General features: G+C 37.9%; 1 protein-coding gene across 1 annotated transcript in view; it reads left to right on the plus strand.

Moving 5' to 3' along the window:
- Nucleotides 1–249: 249 nt before the first annotated feature.
- The window catches only part of TM2D1 (TM2 domain containing 1), a 41,941-nt gene continuing 24,255 nt past the window's right edge, over nt 250–17,935 (plus strand). Inside the window, exons 1-3 of the mRNA XM_037043726.1 lie at nt 250–452; nt 2,279–2,352; nt 12,627–12,735. Coding sequence (XP_036899621.1) covers nt 295–452; nt 2,279–2,352; nt 12,627–12,735 — 341 coding nt within the window. The 5' untranslated portion in view covers nt 250–294. The remainder of the gene's footprint in view (nt 453–2,278; nt 2,353–12,626; nt 12,736–17,935) is intronic.

Here is a 17,935-nt window from a genome sequence, read left to right on the forward strand (position 1 = left end):
TAAAATCGCAGGGTGCCGCTGGCACTTTTGCAGACAGAAAAGTCACGGCAGAGCTGGCTCGGGAGTGAACAATGGGATGGATGGAGGGCAGCTGATTCTTAAAGAAAGTCTTCTTTTTCCGGTCTGGAAAACCAGCCAAGGCTCTCCTAGCTGATTGAGCTGGCTGCCAGGGCCAACAACCTGCGTGCAGCGGTTGCAAGGTCCCTTTAAGAGTCTGCCTCCCTCCGCCCCACTCCCTCCGGCGCTTCGGCGAAGGCGGAACCGGAAGGTGTAGGGGACGCGCCGGTCCCCAGCATGGCGGCTCCCTGGCCTTTAGGTCAGACTGCTCCCGAAACAGTTGTTGTCCATCTCCTGGGTTTCCTGTGGTTCGTGTCAGTCACCACGGGCCCCTGGGGAGCTGCCGCCGCCGGGGGCGAGGAGACGCTTAAGTGCGAGGACCTCAAAGTGGGACAATATCCTCTGTGAGGCTCTTCCCCTCGGGGGCGAGGTAGATTTGGGGTGGCGAGTGGGTTGTGGCCTTCTACGCCGGCTAGGGTTGCCTTGAAAGAGACGGTGACCTGTGGCCTCTAATGACCAAGGGACCCTGGGAGGTGAGGAGAGATTAGGGATGTTAAATACAGGCCACCCTTTGGAATTTCCTTGGGATTTTACGATGGCTTGTGCTTCCTCTTCTGAACTACGTTTTTGTTTTTTAAACTGGGGGTTTATTTGTTCACCAAACACATAGATCCTGAAGTATGCAAAGGCCTGATCTAGCACTAGTAATAAAAAGATTGATGCCTCAACCCTGGAAGTTTGCTGACTTGTGAGACAGATAGTAGCTGGTAGCGGTAAAGCCAGTGTAGGTTGTCCATTTATCATTAACTTTACATGTGTTTCTGTACATCATTTTCAAATGCCGTGAGATGCCAGACCGTCGGGGCAAATCCCTGTTCCATTTTGTAATGATGGCCCAATTATTTAAACTTTGTTTTGCCATGATTAAAAATACAGAGAACAATGGAACCAACTTAAAGGTCTGTTGTGATAAATTAGTACTACAGGTGAATCACTTAGGGTAATGCCTAGCGCAGAGTAGGTACTACATGTGTTAGCTGTTGATTTACGGAAGAGAGAACTAAGGCTAAAGGGTTGGAGCGGATCTGTTCATTTTAACAGTTCCGATAGACTGAGGGACAGTATGAAATGCAGTTGCATTCAAATTAAAATACACGACTTTGTACAAAATTAGATAGTTTTATACAAATTGTATAACAGAAAAATTAATAATGGAAGCCAGAGATACAAGCAAGATTCTGTGAGGGGAAAAAATCTTAAAATTAAGGAAATTCTATAGTATTTTTATGTAAATTGAAAGACAGTGGTTATTTGTTTGTTTTTTGTTTTCCAGAATAGCTCTAATTTGTTGACCACCATTTTGCTTGGAGTTTGATTTTTCTCTCATCTAGTAAGTTGAGTTTTCTTGGCAAAAATGTCGGGTGGTTCTCTCCAAGACCGTAGGCAGTGTGAGTCCCAGAGAGCAGTGGCTGAGCATGTAGGACGCTGAGCTGATGATAACGGGAAAATAGCTGTTCCGTCTTACACAGGTGCTGGACTCTTCACATCTGTAAATACCTTACTTGTCTCGTTATAGTGTCAATAAAATATTTAGGAAGCAGAAAAACACTCAAGGGTTTTGAACATCTAGTAGAAGATAATTATTACATGTGTTTCCACAAGCTTAAAACCCTGTTGGGGAGACTATGTAGACCCACCTAAAACACCATCTTCCCTGCAGTCTGATGGGCTTTACAACCTATCACTTATATCACTTTGGATAAGTCACTCAAACTGTGAGCCTCAGTGTGTGCTTCTGTAATGCGGGAGTCATAGTATCTACCTCACAGGGTTATTCGTGTGACATGAAATTATGTATATGGCAATACTCGGGGCCCCAAAAATCAGTTCAGTGAAATCTTGAAACTGATTTTTTTTAACCCTAAAGCTCTCTTACAATAATTTGGTAAACATTTTTTATTTTCATTTTTCCATTGTGCTTAAACTCTCACTGATGTTCTTTAAGGATGGCATTCTTTGCTAGAGTTAATACACTTTCTGTAAGAAATTAAGGTTCGGGTATTATTTACTGACACTGACAGTTTGTGCTTGTGTTTTTTTGACCTGGACAAGTTAACAGCCTCTCTTTACGTGTGGATATAAATGTGAGTATATAGGAGATATTAAACAGATGGTATGTTTTGTGTTACAATAGAGTTCATGTTTCCTTAACTTTTCTTAAATATATTTGTAAAGATCCAAAAATAAATGATGCTACACAAGAACCAGTTAACTGTACAAACTACACAGCTCATGGTAAGAATTCCAAAAATGTGTCTTTAAAAATAATTTTAAAAACGTGATTTCATAGATCAGTGTATGATCACTAAAAGTAATTAATGTGTTTTTCTTGAATTATAACATTATTATTCAATTTCCAGAACAACTTAAAATTGGAGAACTGGCTAGGGGATTTAAAAATCTTATTCTCTTTAATTGTATAAACTGGGAAGTTTTATGTTGTCATTATTTTTTTTAAACTTTTGGAATCAATTTATATAACTGTCTTCATGCCCTTATTTACCAATCTATGTTACACAAAGGTGCTTCTTTAGTTAGATTTTTAATTACTTGTAAAAAACTTGGAATGAGACTGTTAGTCCAGTAAGGTACAGTGAACAGCTACATCACCCACATTATGCACTTGTGAAATATACTTCGGTACATCTTAAGTATGAAAACAGTATGGTAAGGATTTTAAGTATGCATCAGTATTTTATTTTGTTTATTTATTTTGTATCAGTATTTTCTTACAGATATTTTGATAATAGATAGCAAACCCACAGCCTAATGATTTGGGGGTGCTCCTGTTATTCTAAAATATGTGAAATGCCAAATAAAACTTAATAATTTTTTTAGTCTTCTAAAAGGCTATACCCTGACTGGTGTGGCTAGGTTGGTTGGGCATTGCCCTGAAAAGCAAAAGGGTATATGTTGGAAGGGAGGCAGTTAGATTTATATTGGAGCTATTTGACTTTCTTATTGGCATGATACATAATGCTGTTAATTACATAGTGTTGTTTTGAGAAAAGAGCACCTATTGAATACACAGTGATTTTTTAATATATTAGACACGAAATAAACCAGTAATTTTTATTTTTGTGAATGAAAGCTGTAAAACATTAATATGTAAATGAGATTAAATGAGTTATTTTTGTTAAAAACATCTTTTTATCTTGTTATATTTTTATATTTTGTCACACTGTTAGCCTGATTCTAGTTAGCAGAGATATTTGAAAGTAAGTTGTGTTAAATATTTATAATTGATGTTTTGTTTTGTGTCATAGGTTATATACATATATGATTTAAGTATATGTATACATATGATTTAAGTAAGTATACATTGCTTAACATATGTAATTTATTTAATTTAAATGTACCAAACATAAAGGAATTTTGCAAGGAATCACCCACTCTTTTTACAAGTACACTCTGATTTGCCTGTTTCGTATATTTGCCTGTTACCTATTAACTATATCGTGCTTTTGGAATACAGAGAATAAAGTTAACTCTCATGAAGAAGAATCAGCACTCAAATATTCAATCACTGATATAAAAGATTTTAGCAATCTGTGAATACTGTTTTCATTCAGGTATCTAATCTAGGAAGCAGGCAGGCAGCTATCTCAAAAAAGCATTTTCTATCCTGCAGAGTTCTTTGCAGGTCTGAGAATTTTTAAGGAAATTATATAATAACAAGAATAGCTTGTGCCCCCAAAGAGCTGTGCTCTCCAGTTAAGTGTCTGTTATAGATTAATAATTGGCTTTATATCATTATAATTTTAAAAAGAAAAAGTTTCTGAGACAAATATGCATCGCAGGACTTCTGCACATGGATGTACAATTTGTGCACGATACAAAGGAATCCAGCCAAAAGCTGGGATAGGTTCTACCATCTAAGTCCAATATTCATGAAGCTAGGTCCACAGGAAGTCTTTTTTAATTGCTCTTAAAACACGCAAAGGCTAATGGAGTGGCCATGGTGAATCACTTTTAAGTCCTGAGCAGAGAGGACATCAAAATGACCTGTGAAACAAAGTTTCATTTTTTTTAAATTATATTTCATTGATTATGCTATTACAGTTGTCCTGATTTTTCCTCCTTTGCCCCCCTCTACCCCATGCTCCCTACTCCCTTCAGGCAATCCCCCCACCATTGTTCATATCCATGGGTCATGCATGTATGTTTTTTGGCTGCTCCATTTCCTGTACTGCATTTGACATCCCCATGGCTGTTCTATAACTACCTATTTGTACTTCCCAATTCCCTCACCTCTTCACCCATTCTCTTCTCCCCTCTTCCATCTGGCAACCTTCTGGTACCTAACTTCTTTCCTCTTGGTACTTTCAAGAGTCTCTCTTAATCTTTAACATTTGGCCTTTTAATTATGATGTGTCTTGGAGTGGGCCTCCTTGCATCCATCATAATTGAGATTCTCTGTGCTTCCTGGACTTGCATGTCTATTTCCTTCACCAAATTAGGGAAGTTTTCTTTCACTGTTTTTTCAGATAGGTTTCTAATTTCTTGCTCTCTTCTCTTTCTGGCACCCCTGTGATGCGAATGGCGAATGTTGGACCACTTGAAGTTGCCCCAGAGGCTGTTTATACTATCCTCTCATTTTTTTTGGATTTTTTTCTTCTCCCTGTTCTGTGTGGTTGTTTTTTTTGTTGTTTTTTATTTATTTATTTATTATTTTTTTAATATTTTATTTATCTTTAGAGGGGAAGGGAAGGAGAGAGGGAGAGAAATATCAATGTATGGTTGCCTCTGCCGAGGACACACAATGTATCATGTGTCCCCTGCCGGGAACTGGCCTGCAACCCAGGCATGTGCCCTGACTGGGAATCGAACCGAGATCCTCTGGTTCACAGGCCCGTGCTCAATCCACTGAGCTACATCAGCCAGGGCTCTGTGTGGTTGTTTTTTGCTTCCTTATGTTCCAAATCATTGATCTGATTCTCGACTTCATCCACTGGACTGTTGTTTTTGTGTAAATTGTTTGTTACTTCAATTAGTGTGTCCTTCATTTCTGACTGGGCCTTTTTTATGCTTCTGAGGTCTTCACTAAGTTCTCAATTGTCCTTATAAACAGGGTTTTCAACTCTGTGTCTGATAGATTGCTCATCTCCATTTCATTTAGCTCTTTTTCTGGAGTTTTGATATTTTATTGGGGCCATGTCTCTTTGTCTCCTTGTTTGGCAGCCTCTCTGTGCTTTTTTGTATGTTTTAGGCAGAGCTGCTTTAACTCTGTGCCTCGATAGTGTGGCCTAATGTGGTAGGTGTCCTGTAGGGTCCAGTGGCACAGCCTCCCCTATCACCCAAGCTGGGTACTTGAGGTATGCCCTTCGTGTGGAGTGAGTACACTCTCCTCTTGTAGTTGACCCTTGGTTGCTGTTGGCAGATCAATGGGGATGGTTTACCCAGGCCAGTGAGCTGCAAAGACTGGTTATGACTACTGACCATCAACCTTGGCTGTCTGAAGGATCAGCTGTGCAGGGGCAGGATGGTTGTACTCCAGTGTGGTCTGTAGCTGTCCACTGTTTGCATTGGCCCTGGGGTTTCTCCGGTTGTGCAGGCCAAGGTTATTCCCACCTGTGTTTGTCAGGGGCACCCTGCCTGAGTTATAAAGCAATCAGAAATGGAATCTAATCTGGCTGCAGTTGGGGCTCACTGAAGCCAGTTGTTGCTTGTTTGATAGGATTTAGAAGCCAAGATGAGCCTTTCTTACGGAAAAGCAGCTTGGGTGGACCAGTATGTTGGGTGGGGCAGAGCCTCTGGAGACCTCCAAGGTTGGTCAGACAGTGTTATCCAGGTTGGTGGAGTCTCAGATAAGGCACCAGTTTACCACCTGGGTGGGGGGTGGCGGGGGGGCAGAGAAGCTTTAACAAAGTGATAATGGCCTCTGCCCCCTTTAATGCTGGAAACTTCAGTCTCTTCCTGTTTCTCCCGTATACCACTGGTGCCTTTTTAGCTGCTACCCCATTGCTGGAGCTCAGAGGGAGTGAGACTGAGTAGGTGAGTCCATGTGTGGGTTCTTTAAGAGGAACTGCTTTGGGCTCCAGCAGTTCCTTCCACCGACTCAATCTCTGCTGATATTGCAGCTAGAAGTTGTGGGGACTTATCTTCCTGGTACTGGAATCCTGGTCTTAGGGACCAGTTGGGAATGGGACTCCTCGCTCCCGAGATATCCCTCCCAAATTTTTATGCCTGTGGTGTGGGAGCAACATGTTCCACGTCTGTGCCCCTCCTACCAGACTGGGTGGATGTGGTTTCTTTAATTTTGTAGTTTGTCAGACTTACCTTCAGCTTGATATCTGTCATTCCTGAGAGATGGTGGTTCTGTATTTTAGTTGTAATTTTTAGGTGGTTCTGTGAAGAAGCAAGCCATGTCTGCCAATGCTGCCATCTCGACTAGAAATTAGCTGGAGTTTCACTTTCTTAAAGTCTACTTTCTGTGTAGGAATGAGTGGGAGGAATGTTTTACAAAGAGGAAAGTTGGGGGTAGAGAGTAGGAACTGGGACCTAAGTCAAAGGAAATTCAACTATGACTGTGAATTGATGAGATCTTAAAATGGTTTCCTGTTAGCCCAATGCCATATTTATTTATTGAGAAATTATTTGTAATAAATAATTAAACTGACTAAATAACTCAAAACAATTATGAGAATTAGTTTATATATTATAACATTTATTCGGAGATTATTTAATTTATTACTGAGAAATGATTGCGTGGCAGACTTCTGCTGCATGGTGTAGATGATGCATGGCAGAAGGCAGGTCTCTGCCCGCAAGGAGTGTTCTGCCTCGATTTATGTATTTACATATGAGGGAGGGGTCCCCCAGAAACGAATCTATTTATAAAAATTTATAAAAATGTATTCTTACTAGTTTAAACTTCATTCACCTTCCAAGTACTCTCTACTTGATGTAGGTGGATGTAATGGGTGATGTAATGCACCTATTGAGACTTTTTTCCACTGCTCAAAACAGTTTTTGCACTTTTTGTTTTTGATTCCTTTTAGTACTTTGGCCATTTTTTGTTTCACCTCTTCCACATAGGGAAAATGTTTCCCTTTGAGGACTTTTTTCATCTGGGGAAATAATAAAAAAGTCACTACGGGTAAGATCAGGTGAATATGGAGGGTGGGACACAGGGGTCATGACATTTTTGGTCAAAACCTGCTGAACAGTCAGCCTGGTGTGGGCAGGTGTGCTTGTAAATCACCCGTAATGAAACGGGCAAACCCTCTGAAAGAGTCTTCAAAAAAAATTCACTGAAGCTGAATGCAGTCTCTCACAACAATGCTGGCTGGTACACTGATACAGATGGGTTCCCAGAACACTTTCCTAGCTGGGGAAACCTGTACTACAACTGGCCAGCCCTCCAGGAGATAATTCTGGGGGTTTTTTGAGTCCCCGCTCATATATACATATATACACGTATACATATATGCAAGTGTTTTTAATTTTCTGATCAGAGAAATACAAAAGTATTTAGACTCCATCTCCCAAAATTTTGCTTCACTCCTTTGGCAGAATGTGTTTTTCATTTTCTTAAGTTTTTATTGAAATATATTTACAGAAAAGTACACATAAGTGTAACTCAAATGAATTTCTCAAACACTGAACCTATGTGTGAATGCATCCTAAACAAGAAGCACTGTTGTCCACAAGCCGGAAGCTCCCCTCATGCTCTCTTCTGAGAGCATACGTTCGTCACATGAAGAGTATGTTGTTTTTAAACTTTTTGTTTAGAGATAATTTCAAGCTACAGAAAAGTTGCAAGAATCAGAGTAGTACAAATACCCTTCACCCAGATCTACCAGTAGTGAACACATTCTTTTTCTTTATCATTATGTACTCATGCAGACTCTGAATTTGTGTATATGTGTGGTATATATGTACATATATTTTCCCTAAATACATTTGTGTGTTTTTCCTAAGGATGGAGATATTCTCTTAACCACAGTTAGTTGTAAATTTCAGTAAGTTTTATATTAGTGTCCTTACTTTCCTATCCATATTCCAATTTTAACAAATGGCCCAAGTAATGCCTTTATAGCATTTTCCCCCAGTACAGGGTCCTAAAATCAGATTTTGCCTTTAGTCATCTTTAAGCTGCAACATTTACATAGGTTTGTCTTTAATGACCCACAAGTTTGAAGACTACAGTCTCTTTTATTTTAATAGAATGTTCCTCATTTGGGATTGCCTAATATTTCATTATGATTAGATTTAGATTATACATTTCAGACTGGAAAATTACGTAAGTGATGGTGTGTCCTCAGCATCTCATGTCTGAGACATGATACCCATCTGCCTCTCATTAGTGAATGTTAATTGTTAAATGTTGATCACTCAGATTTTCCCACTGTATAGTTAATATTTTTTCTTTTGTAACAAATACACAGTTTTTGAGGAGACTTATTACGCCCATGCAAATATCCTGTTCCTCATCAAAATTTTCCCCTGGACTTAGCATCCATAATAATTCTGGCCTGAACTATGTTTAATATGATAGTTGCAAAATGATGCTTTTCCAACTCCAGCACTTCCAAAGGATAGCTGTCTTTTAATGCTGGAAATATGAAGATAGGATTGGCTTTTGCTAACTTTATTATTTGCTTTCACCCAAGTTCTAGATTGACACATTTAATTATCTGGTCGATATGCAGTATAACCTGTTACAGAGATCATACCAAGCCTTACTTTTATTTGATGGATCACAAGTTCTATTTGGAAGCATGATGTTAACTGGAGTAGAATCTCAAACTACTTACTTACTCCCTAAATCAGCCCTTTTTACTGTTATAAGACTTCATTACTTTATTTCTACATTAGTTTTTTTCTTTTTGCATTTAAAAAACATTTCTGCTTTAAAAATATTTTTTAAATTTCATTTTAGAGAGAGAGGAAGGCGAAGAGAGAGAGAGAGAGAAACATCAATTTGTTGTTCCCGCAATTCATGCATTCATTGGTTGATTCTTGTACGTGCCCTCTCTGGGAATCGAACCCAAAACCTCAGTGTATCAGGATGACAGTGCTCCAGCCAACTGACCCCACCCAGCCAGGGACAGTGCTGCTTTTTGTAATTGAGAAATACTGTGTACTTACTGGATTAAATTAATGCCATTTAAATTCTAGACATTGGTCAGAGCCAAACTTTTTGCAAGAAAACTGAAAATTGAAGTTTTCAGGCGTATAGCATGTTTCCTAATTTTGTCTATTAACATTTATCGGTAACTGGCTTCTTTAATCTCATCATATTGATTTATTTTTGCTATTCCTGAAATCATTGCAAGCATGGAATTATGGTATGATTGAAAGAGTACAGATTAAGAATAACGAATGTTAATCTAGGACTTGTAAATATCTACTTAGGAAGCTAGATCAACTCAATTTTTTAGAACTTCCTCTGTTTTCCTGTTTTTAAAAAGAACATATTAATTGTTCTGCCTGCTTTACAGGTTTTTTTTAAAAAAGAAGGGTCAATGAAATTATTATAAAGTATATAGAAATGGATAAACTACAGTTATTGAGCTTCTGTTGAGTAATTTCATTTTACAAAATCTTCCATTAATTTTATAGCCACTCACAATGTTAGATTTATTTCTCATGTCAGGTTCATTTTCTTATTTTTCTTTCTTTTTTTAAAAAAGATTTTATTTATTTATTCTTTAAAGAGAGAAGAAGGGAAGGAGAAAGAGAAGGAGAGAAACATCAATGTGTGGTTGCTTTTCGTGAGTTCCCCACTGGGGACCCAGCCTGCAACCCAGGCATATGCTCTGACTGGGAATCAAACCTGCAACCTTTTGTTTTGCAGGCCCACGCTCAGTCCATTGAGCTACACCAGCCAGGGCCATTCTCTTACTTTTCTTAATGTTGAAGTTCTCTAATTTCCTAGAGTGAAGAACCTAACACTTGTTGAACACTTTCTCTAATCAGGCACCATGCTTTATACACCAAACATTCCTATTACCATTACAAGGGTATTATCCTCATTTCCCTGATTACAAAACAAGGTTAAGAGTTTTTGTAACCTGCCTGAGGAAGCAAAGCATATGTACTAGTTGAGTGACAGACAGAGTTTGGACTTAAACCCACATTTGTCCACTTCTAAAGTTATGCTTTTTTGGAGTTCTCTATCAAGTCAAACAAATCTGATCAGCCTCAGTGGTTCTTTTTGTTATGTTTTCATGTCATTTCTCTATATACTTAGAGTAGCAGCTCATCCTAACTCTGTAAACTACCTACCTTTCAGCCCTTGAAGTAATTAGCTCATACTTGTATCAAATTTGTCTGGAATGATTGTATCACTGTGGTTTCCCCTTCACTCTGACACCGCTTTCTATCGTTTGTATCTTTCTACTATTTGTATCTTCCTGAGCCTTGGGCACTTTTCTCTTTCATCATCTCATATTGAATACAAAGTGTCTCATACTGAATACAAATAATATCTTGTAGTAGAATTGATAAAAAATATCATTGAAAACTAAAATTTGTCAAAATATGAAAGTTTTAATAATAGTATAGAAAAACAAAGGTATGATTTCTTAGTTTTTAATATCTTTATAAATGCGTTTTTACAATTCACTAGTAAACATTTGATTTTTTAAAATTTTGTACAGAAATTTTATCATTATCAAAAATAATGCACTTCTTTTAGGCAAGGTGTATTGGACAATAACCTTAACTGGAGTCATAATTACAGTATTTTGTATTGCAAGTATTTAGGATCTGATTTTAGATGGAGTACAGAAAGATTTAATAAGGCTATACGAAAGCGATAGCTTCAAACTGAGCAAGTGCAAGGTAATACGTTTAGAAGAAAATTATCCAAAATTTAGTAATAGAATGGTTTTCTGGCACAGTTTCTTCAACCCAGGACTTATTTAAGGATTTGGAAAAAATTTAAAGATGCTTTTTGAGGAAAAACTTGTTTAATGTATAGATATTCTTGCAGGTCACTTTGTGGGGATGGAATGGTTTTTATCAAGGCAAAAAAACAAAAACAACCCTTTTTGAGCCAGATATCTCTTTTACTCCCTTACGTGCCTAATGCCTTACCTCGGTCTTCCAGCTGGAGTACCTGTACTCTCTGGGGTAACCAGAGTTGTCCGAGGTAACAGGAATAGATGTTGAGTTAGCTTCTTAAGGCTGCCATAGCAGACTGTTACAGACTGGATGGCCTACAGCAACAGACACCTACTGTCTCAGTTCTGGAGCCTGCAAGTCTGAAATCCAGGTGTTGACAGGGGCAATTCACTCTAAAACTGGGTAGAATTTTTCCCTTCCTCTTCTGAGCTGTCGGTAGTGGCCAGCAGTCCTTGCAGCCACGTCAGATGAGTCTCTTGTCTTCACCTGGCATTCTCCCTGTAACCCTTCACATCACCACCTCCCTGTGTGTGTGGCCCATTTCCCTTTTTTTGTTTTTTGTTTTATAAGGATACCAATCTTAATGGGTTAGGGTCCACCCTAACCACCTCTTCTTAACTTGGTTACATTATTAAAGATCCTATTTTCAAGTAAGCTCACGTTCTCAGGTACTGAGGGTTAAGACTTGAGTTGAACTTTTTGAGGAGACACAATCCAGCCCATACAAGGTATCTTAAAAGGATTCAGTTTCCAGGTTCTCAGCTTTTGAATGTGTACTTTTTCCTTAAAAGTAATGTAAAATTTTTGAATTTTAAAGAAGAGTTCTTTCATATCTATTTTCTTGGATCATGATGGCTATTAAGTCGCTGTGGTATTTAGATTCCATTTTAAGTTGTTCTGTAATACTTAAATTTTAATGGTAGCATTTATAATATACTGGAAATTATATATTTCCAGTCATTTAAATCTATAATAAATATTTTAGGTGCCAAAAATTTGTGAAGGAGTACTTAGTTTTTAAAGAAAATTATTTTAGAGAGTGTGTGAGCAAAATTCTTAGAAGACCACTGTTCTGGAGTGGAGTTTCTCAACCTCACTACTGTAGTTTCAGACTAGATACTTTGCTTTTGTGAGGAGGGTGTTCTGTGCCTTGTAGTGTGTTTAGGAGCATTTCTGGCCTCTACCCACTAGATGTTGGTAGCAGCTCCCCACTTGTGACAATCAAAAATGTCTCCAGACATTGTCAAATACCCCTGGGGAGTAAAAGTGCCCCCAGTCATTGAAATAGAGCATACTGATTTCCTTTTAGTTTATAATATAGAATATATACTAGCATTTGAAACATTAGCTTATCTCAGTTTTGAGTTGTTTACTATATAACTTTAGGCAAAACTATGACCTAAAATGACAGATTTTCAAGAGATAAAACCTAAGGGACAAGGTAATTCATTTAAAAAGTCAGTAAATTTATCTCTATATCTATTATCTTTCTATTGATAATGTAGCTTTTCCTGTCTTAATAAAAATCTCATTTCAGATGTTATATTGGGAGATGGTTTGTTACATGTTACATTTTCTTGTGTGCTTTGCTAGTCTTAAAAAAGTTACCTTCTTTACAGGAACAAAATTGTTTCTTGCTTTTTTTTTGCCTTTAGTTCCATGTTTTCCAGCACCTAACATAACTTGTAAGGATTTCAGTGGCAATGAAACACATTTTACTGGAAATGAAGTTGGTTTTCTCAAGCCCATATCTTGCCGAAATGTGTAAGTATGTTACTGAAGCTAAATTTTCAGATTACCCTTCTACATTGTCTTAATTACATGGAGTGAAGAGATAGATTTAATTTATAAGGAAAATTCTGCACTAATATAACTTTTAACTTTTTTGCTTGAATCAGAAAACCTGTACTTTAAGTGTGCATATTTTTTTTTTAGAAATGCAATTTACCAACCAAGTAAAGCTCTATAGTTCATTATTTAGGATAAATAAAGATTGGTTTTGTGCCACGTCAGTTGAGTCATTTAGGCTACCCAAATGAGTTACGGGAAAAAGTCTGTTTTCAAATTTGAGGGATTTCTAGAGTTCAAATAAAGGATTGTGTACCTGTAGTTTTAAAAGAATGCTAAGCATTAAATCATTTGCATATTTGGCATTTTGAAACTTGCTTTCATTTTTTTTTTGTAATAGACATGGATGATGAATGGTAATATAAAACATAATTCAGAAGTTAGTTTGAAATATTAAGACAAGTGACTTTTATTTTGTTAGGTACATTCTTTTTTTTAAAATATATTTTATTGATTACGCCATTACAGTTGTCCTATTCCCCCCCTTCATTCCCCTCCACCCTGCACACCCCTCCCCCACCATTCCCTCCCTATAGTTCATGTCCATGTGTCAAAGTTCTTTAGATTCTGTATTTCCCATAGTATTCCTGCCCTCCCCCCTGTCTATTTTTTACCTACCGCCTATGCTACTTATTCTCTGCACCTTCTCCCCCCTTCTCCTCCTCCCATTCCCCTGTTGCTAATCCTCCATGTGATCTCCATTTCTATGTTTCTGCTCCCGATCTAGCTGTCCTCTTAGTTTGCTTTTGTTTTAGGTGTGGTTGTTAATAACTGTGAGTTTGCTGTCCTTTCACTGTTCATATTTTTTATCTTCTTTTTCTTATATAAGTCCCTTTAACATTTCTTATAATAAATTAGGGCTTGGTGATGATGAACTTCTTGAATTTGACCTTATCTGAGAAGCACTTTATCTGCCCTTCCATTCTGAATAAAAGCTTTGCTGGATAGAGCAATCTTGGCTGTAGGTCTTTGGATTTCATGACTTGGAATACTTCTTTCCAGCCCCTTCTTGCCTGTAAGGTCTCCTTTGAGAAATGCACTGATAGTCTGATGGGCACTCCTTTGTAGGTAACTGTCCCCTTATCTCTTGCTGCTTCTAGAATTCTCCCCTTCATTTTAATGTTGGCTAATGTAATTATGATGTGCCTTGGTGTGTTCCTTCTTGGGTCCAATTTCTTTGGGACTCTCTGAACTTCCTGGATTTCCTGGAAGTCTATTTCCTTTGCCAGACTGGGGAAGTTCTCCTTTATTATTTGTTGAAATAAGTTTTCCACTCATGGCTGTTCCTCTTCCCCTTCTGTGTTAGGTACATTCTTTGATTAAAGAACTTTTAAGCTTGCTTTTAATTTTGCTACAGTAAAGCTAACATTTTATTCTTATAATTCTGCTTTGTACTAAAAAGTTAATTTAGTTTTACCCACTTTTATTAATTGCTGGCACTATGTTTTTACCTTTTTACTGTACATTGTTGCATTTATTTGATGATATCTATTTGAAGTTATGTTAAGAATTAACTATTGTTTGGCTGTTTCTACAAGTTTTATTAGAGTTCTTAGAAATTACCTTTTGGAGGGGTTTTAGGTTCTATCTTGCTGTGTGATCTTAATTCTTTAGAATTCTTGAGTTCTAAGACTTCTCATTAGTAACGTAAAAATTGTTAAAAGGAATTATTTCCAAAGTGTTTGGAAATGGTTTAGCTAATTTTGAAATTTACAGATTGATACTTCTACCTTAAACATTTCAAGTGATAATTTATTAAGTTCTGGTCGAAGATATCATAGGTTATAAATACAGTAACTAAGAATATTATCTGTTGAGAACAGCTGGCTATTCAGGTTGGACCTTACAGGTTCAAGTTACCTGTAATGGTAACAACACAGTGATCTGTTAATGAATTTCCGAGTTAACTCTGATTTTTTTTTCAGTGCCTTTGGGTAGATAGATTAGGTTTTGACTCAGCTACACTAAGCTCTCAAGACATTGATATCAATTCTGATAAGAATTATAACTGTCAAGGAAACCAGATACTTCAGGTCTCCTAGCCAACTTATTCCCCTTCTGTAGTAAATGCTACAGTTCCAAAATAGAGTTTGCTTGACAAGTATTGAGTCAAAACAAGGGAGTTAGATGATGGATAATTATAAATCATAAAATGATTCTTTGGCTGCTGAAGTCTGGTAACCATGACTTAGCAACTCTGATTGATTGCTAAGCCACACACCTATTTACATTAGTTGGAACAGACTAACTGCTGTAACAAATGACTTTAGAGTTTCAATAGCCTAACACAGTAAAAGTTATTTCTCACTCACATCGCTGTCCAATTTGTGTTGGGTGGAGGTCTGGGTGAGGAAGAAGTGATGGTCGTTCCCTATAGTCGTGTAGGGGCCTTGCTCCTTCATTTTTGGCTTCCTCTGACTAGTCCTTAGGGTTCTTTCCATTCAGCCAGCAGCTAGGAAAGAGGAAAGGGTACCCCTTGTAGGAGTATTTTATGGGCCAGACCTGGGAATGGTATATATAATTTCTATCCATAATTGAGTCTCATTGAACAAAACTCAGTTATGCCTGCACTTAACTGTAAGATGGGCTATATCATGTAGTTTAGCTGTATGTCCCTGAGAAGAAGAGAAATGGTTTGGTGAATAATTAGACAGTCTCTTCTATACTACCAGTTTTCAGATTGTTTGTTATGGTGACATATTTATATAGATAATTCCTTTTCTAATTTTATTTTCCTTCTCTGCCAAGCTTTCTTAAAGGCTGGTTTATATCCATGGTTCTTTTCTCATTTAATTCATCTACCCTTTTGACATTTCTTACCATCTTTCTATACATGAAGATCCCAAACTGAGTCTATCATTTTTTCGTTAAGTTTCTCTTTTCAATGGCACCTGTGCTACCCAGTTTTTTAAACATAAATTTTGGAGTCATTCTGTACTTCTCCTTTCTCCTCACTCCCCACATTTAGTTTGGTTGTTTCTGCCTTCTTAATATTTCCCAATTTTGTTCACTTTTCTCTTCCACTGCTACTGTCCAGGAGGTTATAGACTGAGTTTCTACAAAGTCCCCTAATTTATTTCTCTACTCGTAGTCTGGTGCCCCATTCTAATGTCAGTGGGGCACCATTGCCCTCAGTAGAGAATCTGATATCCTTGTAATAGTGGTTGCCTAAACAGGATCTCTAGGCCATTTACCATCTCCCCAGCTCCACCAAAATGTCCTAATTGTGAGTGCAATGCAAAAAACAGGATTGTAAGCAGGAGACTGACATCAAATTTGACTTTAAAATAACTTCAGCTACATTTCTGTGTCTTTTTAAAAAAGATTTATTTGTTTTTAGGGAGAGGGGAAAGGAGGGACAAAGAGAGAGAGAAACATCAATGTGTGGTTGTCTCTTGAGCACGCCCAACTGGGGACCTGGCCCGCAACCCAGGCATGTGCCCTGACTGACAATCGAACTGGCAACCCGTTGGTTCACAGGCCGGTGCTCAATCCACTGAGCCACACAGGCGAGGGCTACCTTTCTATTTCTTTACTACCCTTTGCTGCAAAACTTCTTAAAAGAGTTGTGTAATATGTCTTTTCTTTCTTTTTTTTTCCTTGCAGTCTTCCTTAAGCCTACTCTGTTCTGTCTTTTGCCCTCGTTTTGTCACGAGCATTGCCCTTGCTGAGGTCACTGATGATCTATCTCCCCTTGGTTAAATTTAGTGGCAAATTCTCAACCATTATCTTACGTGATCCATCAGTCACAATGACACAGTTGATCACTCTTTTCTTAATACACTGCCTTCATTTGACTTCCACAAAGCCATGCTCTTCTTCCTCACTGTTTGCTCCTGTTCAGTCTACTGCTTTCTCTGTGTCTCTCTCTTTTTATCTCTTAATATTAGAGTACCTCACGGCTCAGTCTGTGAATCTCTCTTATCTGTCTGTACTCATGGCAACTTTATGGCTTTAAATACTTCCTATATGCTTGTAACTCTAATTTATACCTCTAGCCAGACTTCTCTCCCTAACCACAGACTTGTAAATCCAGCTATCTTTTGGACAACTGTACTTGAATGTCTGATAAACATGTCCGACTCACATGTCCAGAACTTAAATCCTGACCATCCTTCCAAGGTCTAGTCCATCCTCAGCTTTCCTCAATTTAGTTAATGCTAGCTTCATCCCTCTAGTTGCTTAGGGTAAAATTCTTAGCATTATCTTTACTGTTTGTTTTTCATACCCGAAATCTAATACATCAGGAAATCCATTTGGCTGTTCTTCAGAATATGTCTGAATCTGGTTACTTCTCTCTATTTCCTTTACTATTATTATCCAAGTCAAGACACTATCACTTCTCATGTGGATTATTGTGATAGTCTTCAAAGTCATTTTATCCCTGTGGTAATTTGAATTTGTTAAGCAAATTCATCCCCCTGAGTCCCTCTTAACTGGGCAGTGTATACTTTCCATTCCATTGATTTTGAGCTTCACCATGTGATTTGATTTGGTCTGTGTAATGTTAGCAGGTATGAAATGCGTAGAGTCTTAAATATGCTAGTGCGGTTTAGCTTTCCTTTTGTACTTTGGTGATATGTCCTGGAAAGAACTTGCCCCAAGAAATACAGCACCTTCAGGCTGTGCCCTAGAACAACTTAAGTGGAACTGATTTGAACTGAATTTGCAGCCTAGATACAGACTCAGCCAAACTCCAGCTTAAAGCACCATCTCCCAGATGAACCCAGCCTAGCTGAGCTGAACCATAGCCAATCACAACCTGCCAGTGTGAGCATAAGTACTTATTTTTGTAAGCCACTGAGTTTGGGGGTGGTTTGTTGTATGATGTTATTGTGACAAATTCTCCCCTTCAGTCTGTTTTCAGGACAGCTGTTAGTGATTATTTTAAAGTCTAAATCAGATCATATCATACCTCTGCTTAAAATCTTGCAGTTTATTGACCTGTATCACCCCAATAGATTCAATTTAAAGAATCCTGCAGTAGTTTCCCTGTATTTCTCAAGGTAAAAGGCAGAGTTTTTACAGTGGTATTCAAGGTCCTGCGTGAGCTGCCCTTTTTGCTCTGTTACCTCTCTGACCTTGTCTCTTACTCTTCCTTTCTCTCTCTCCACTC

The sequence above is a fragment of the Sturnira hondurensis genome, unplaced genomic scaffold (assembly GCF_014824575.4).
Source record: "Sturnira hondurensis isolate 20B ecotype Veracruz unplaced genomic scaffold, ASM1482457v3 Scaffold0000648, whole genome shotgun sequence".
NCBI classification, from domain to species: Eukaryota; Metazoa; Chordata; class Mammalia; order Chiroptera; family Phyllostomidae; genus Sturnira; species Sturnira hondurensis.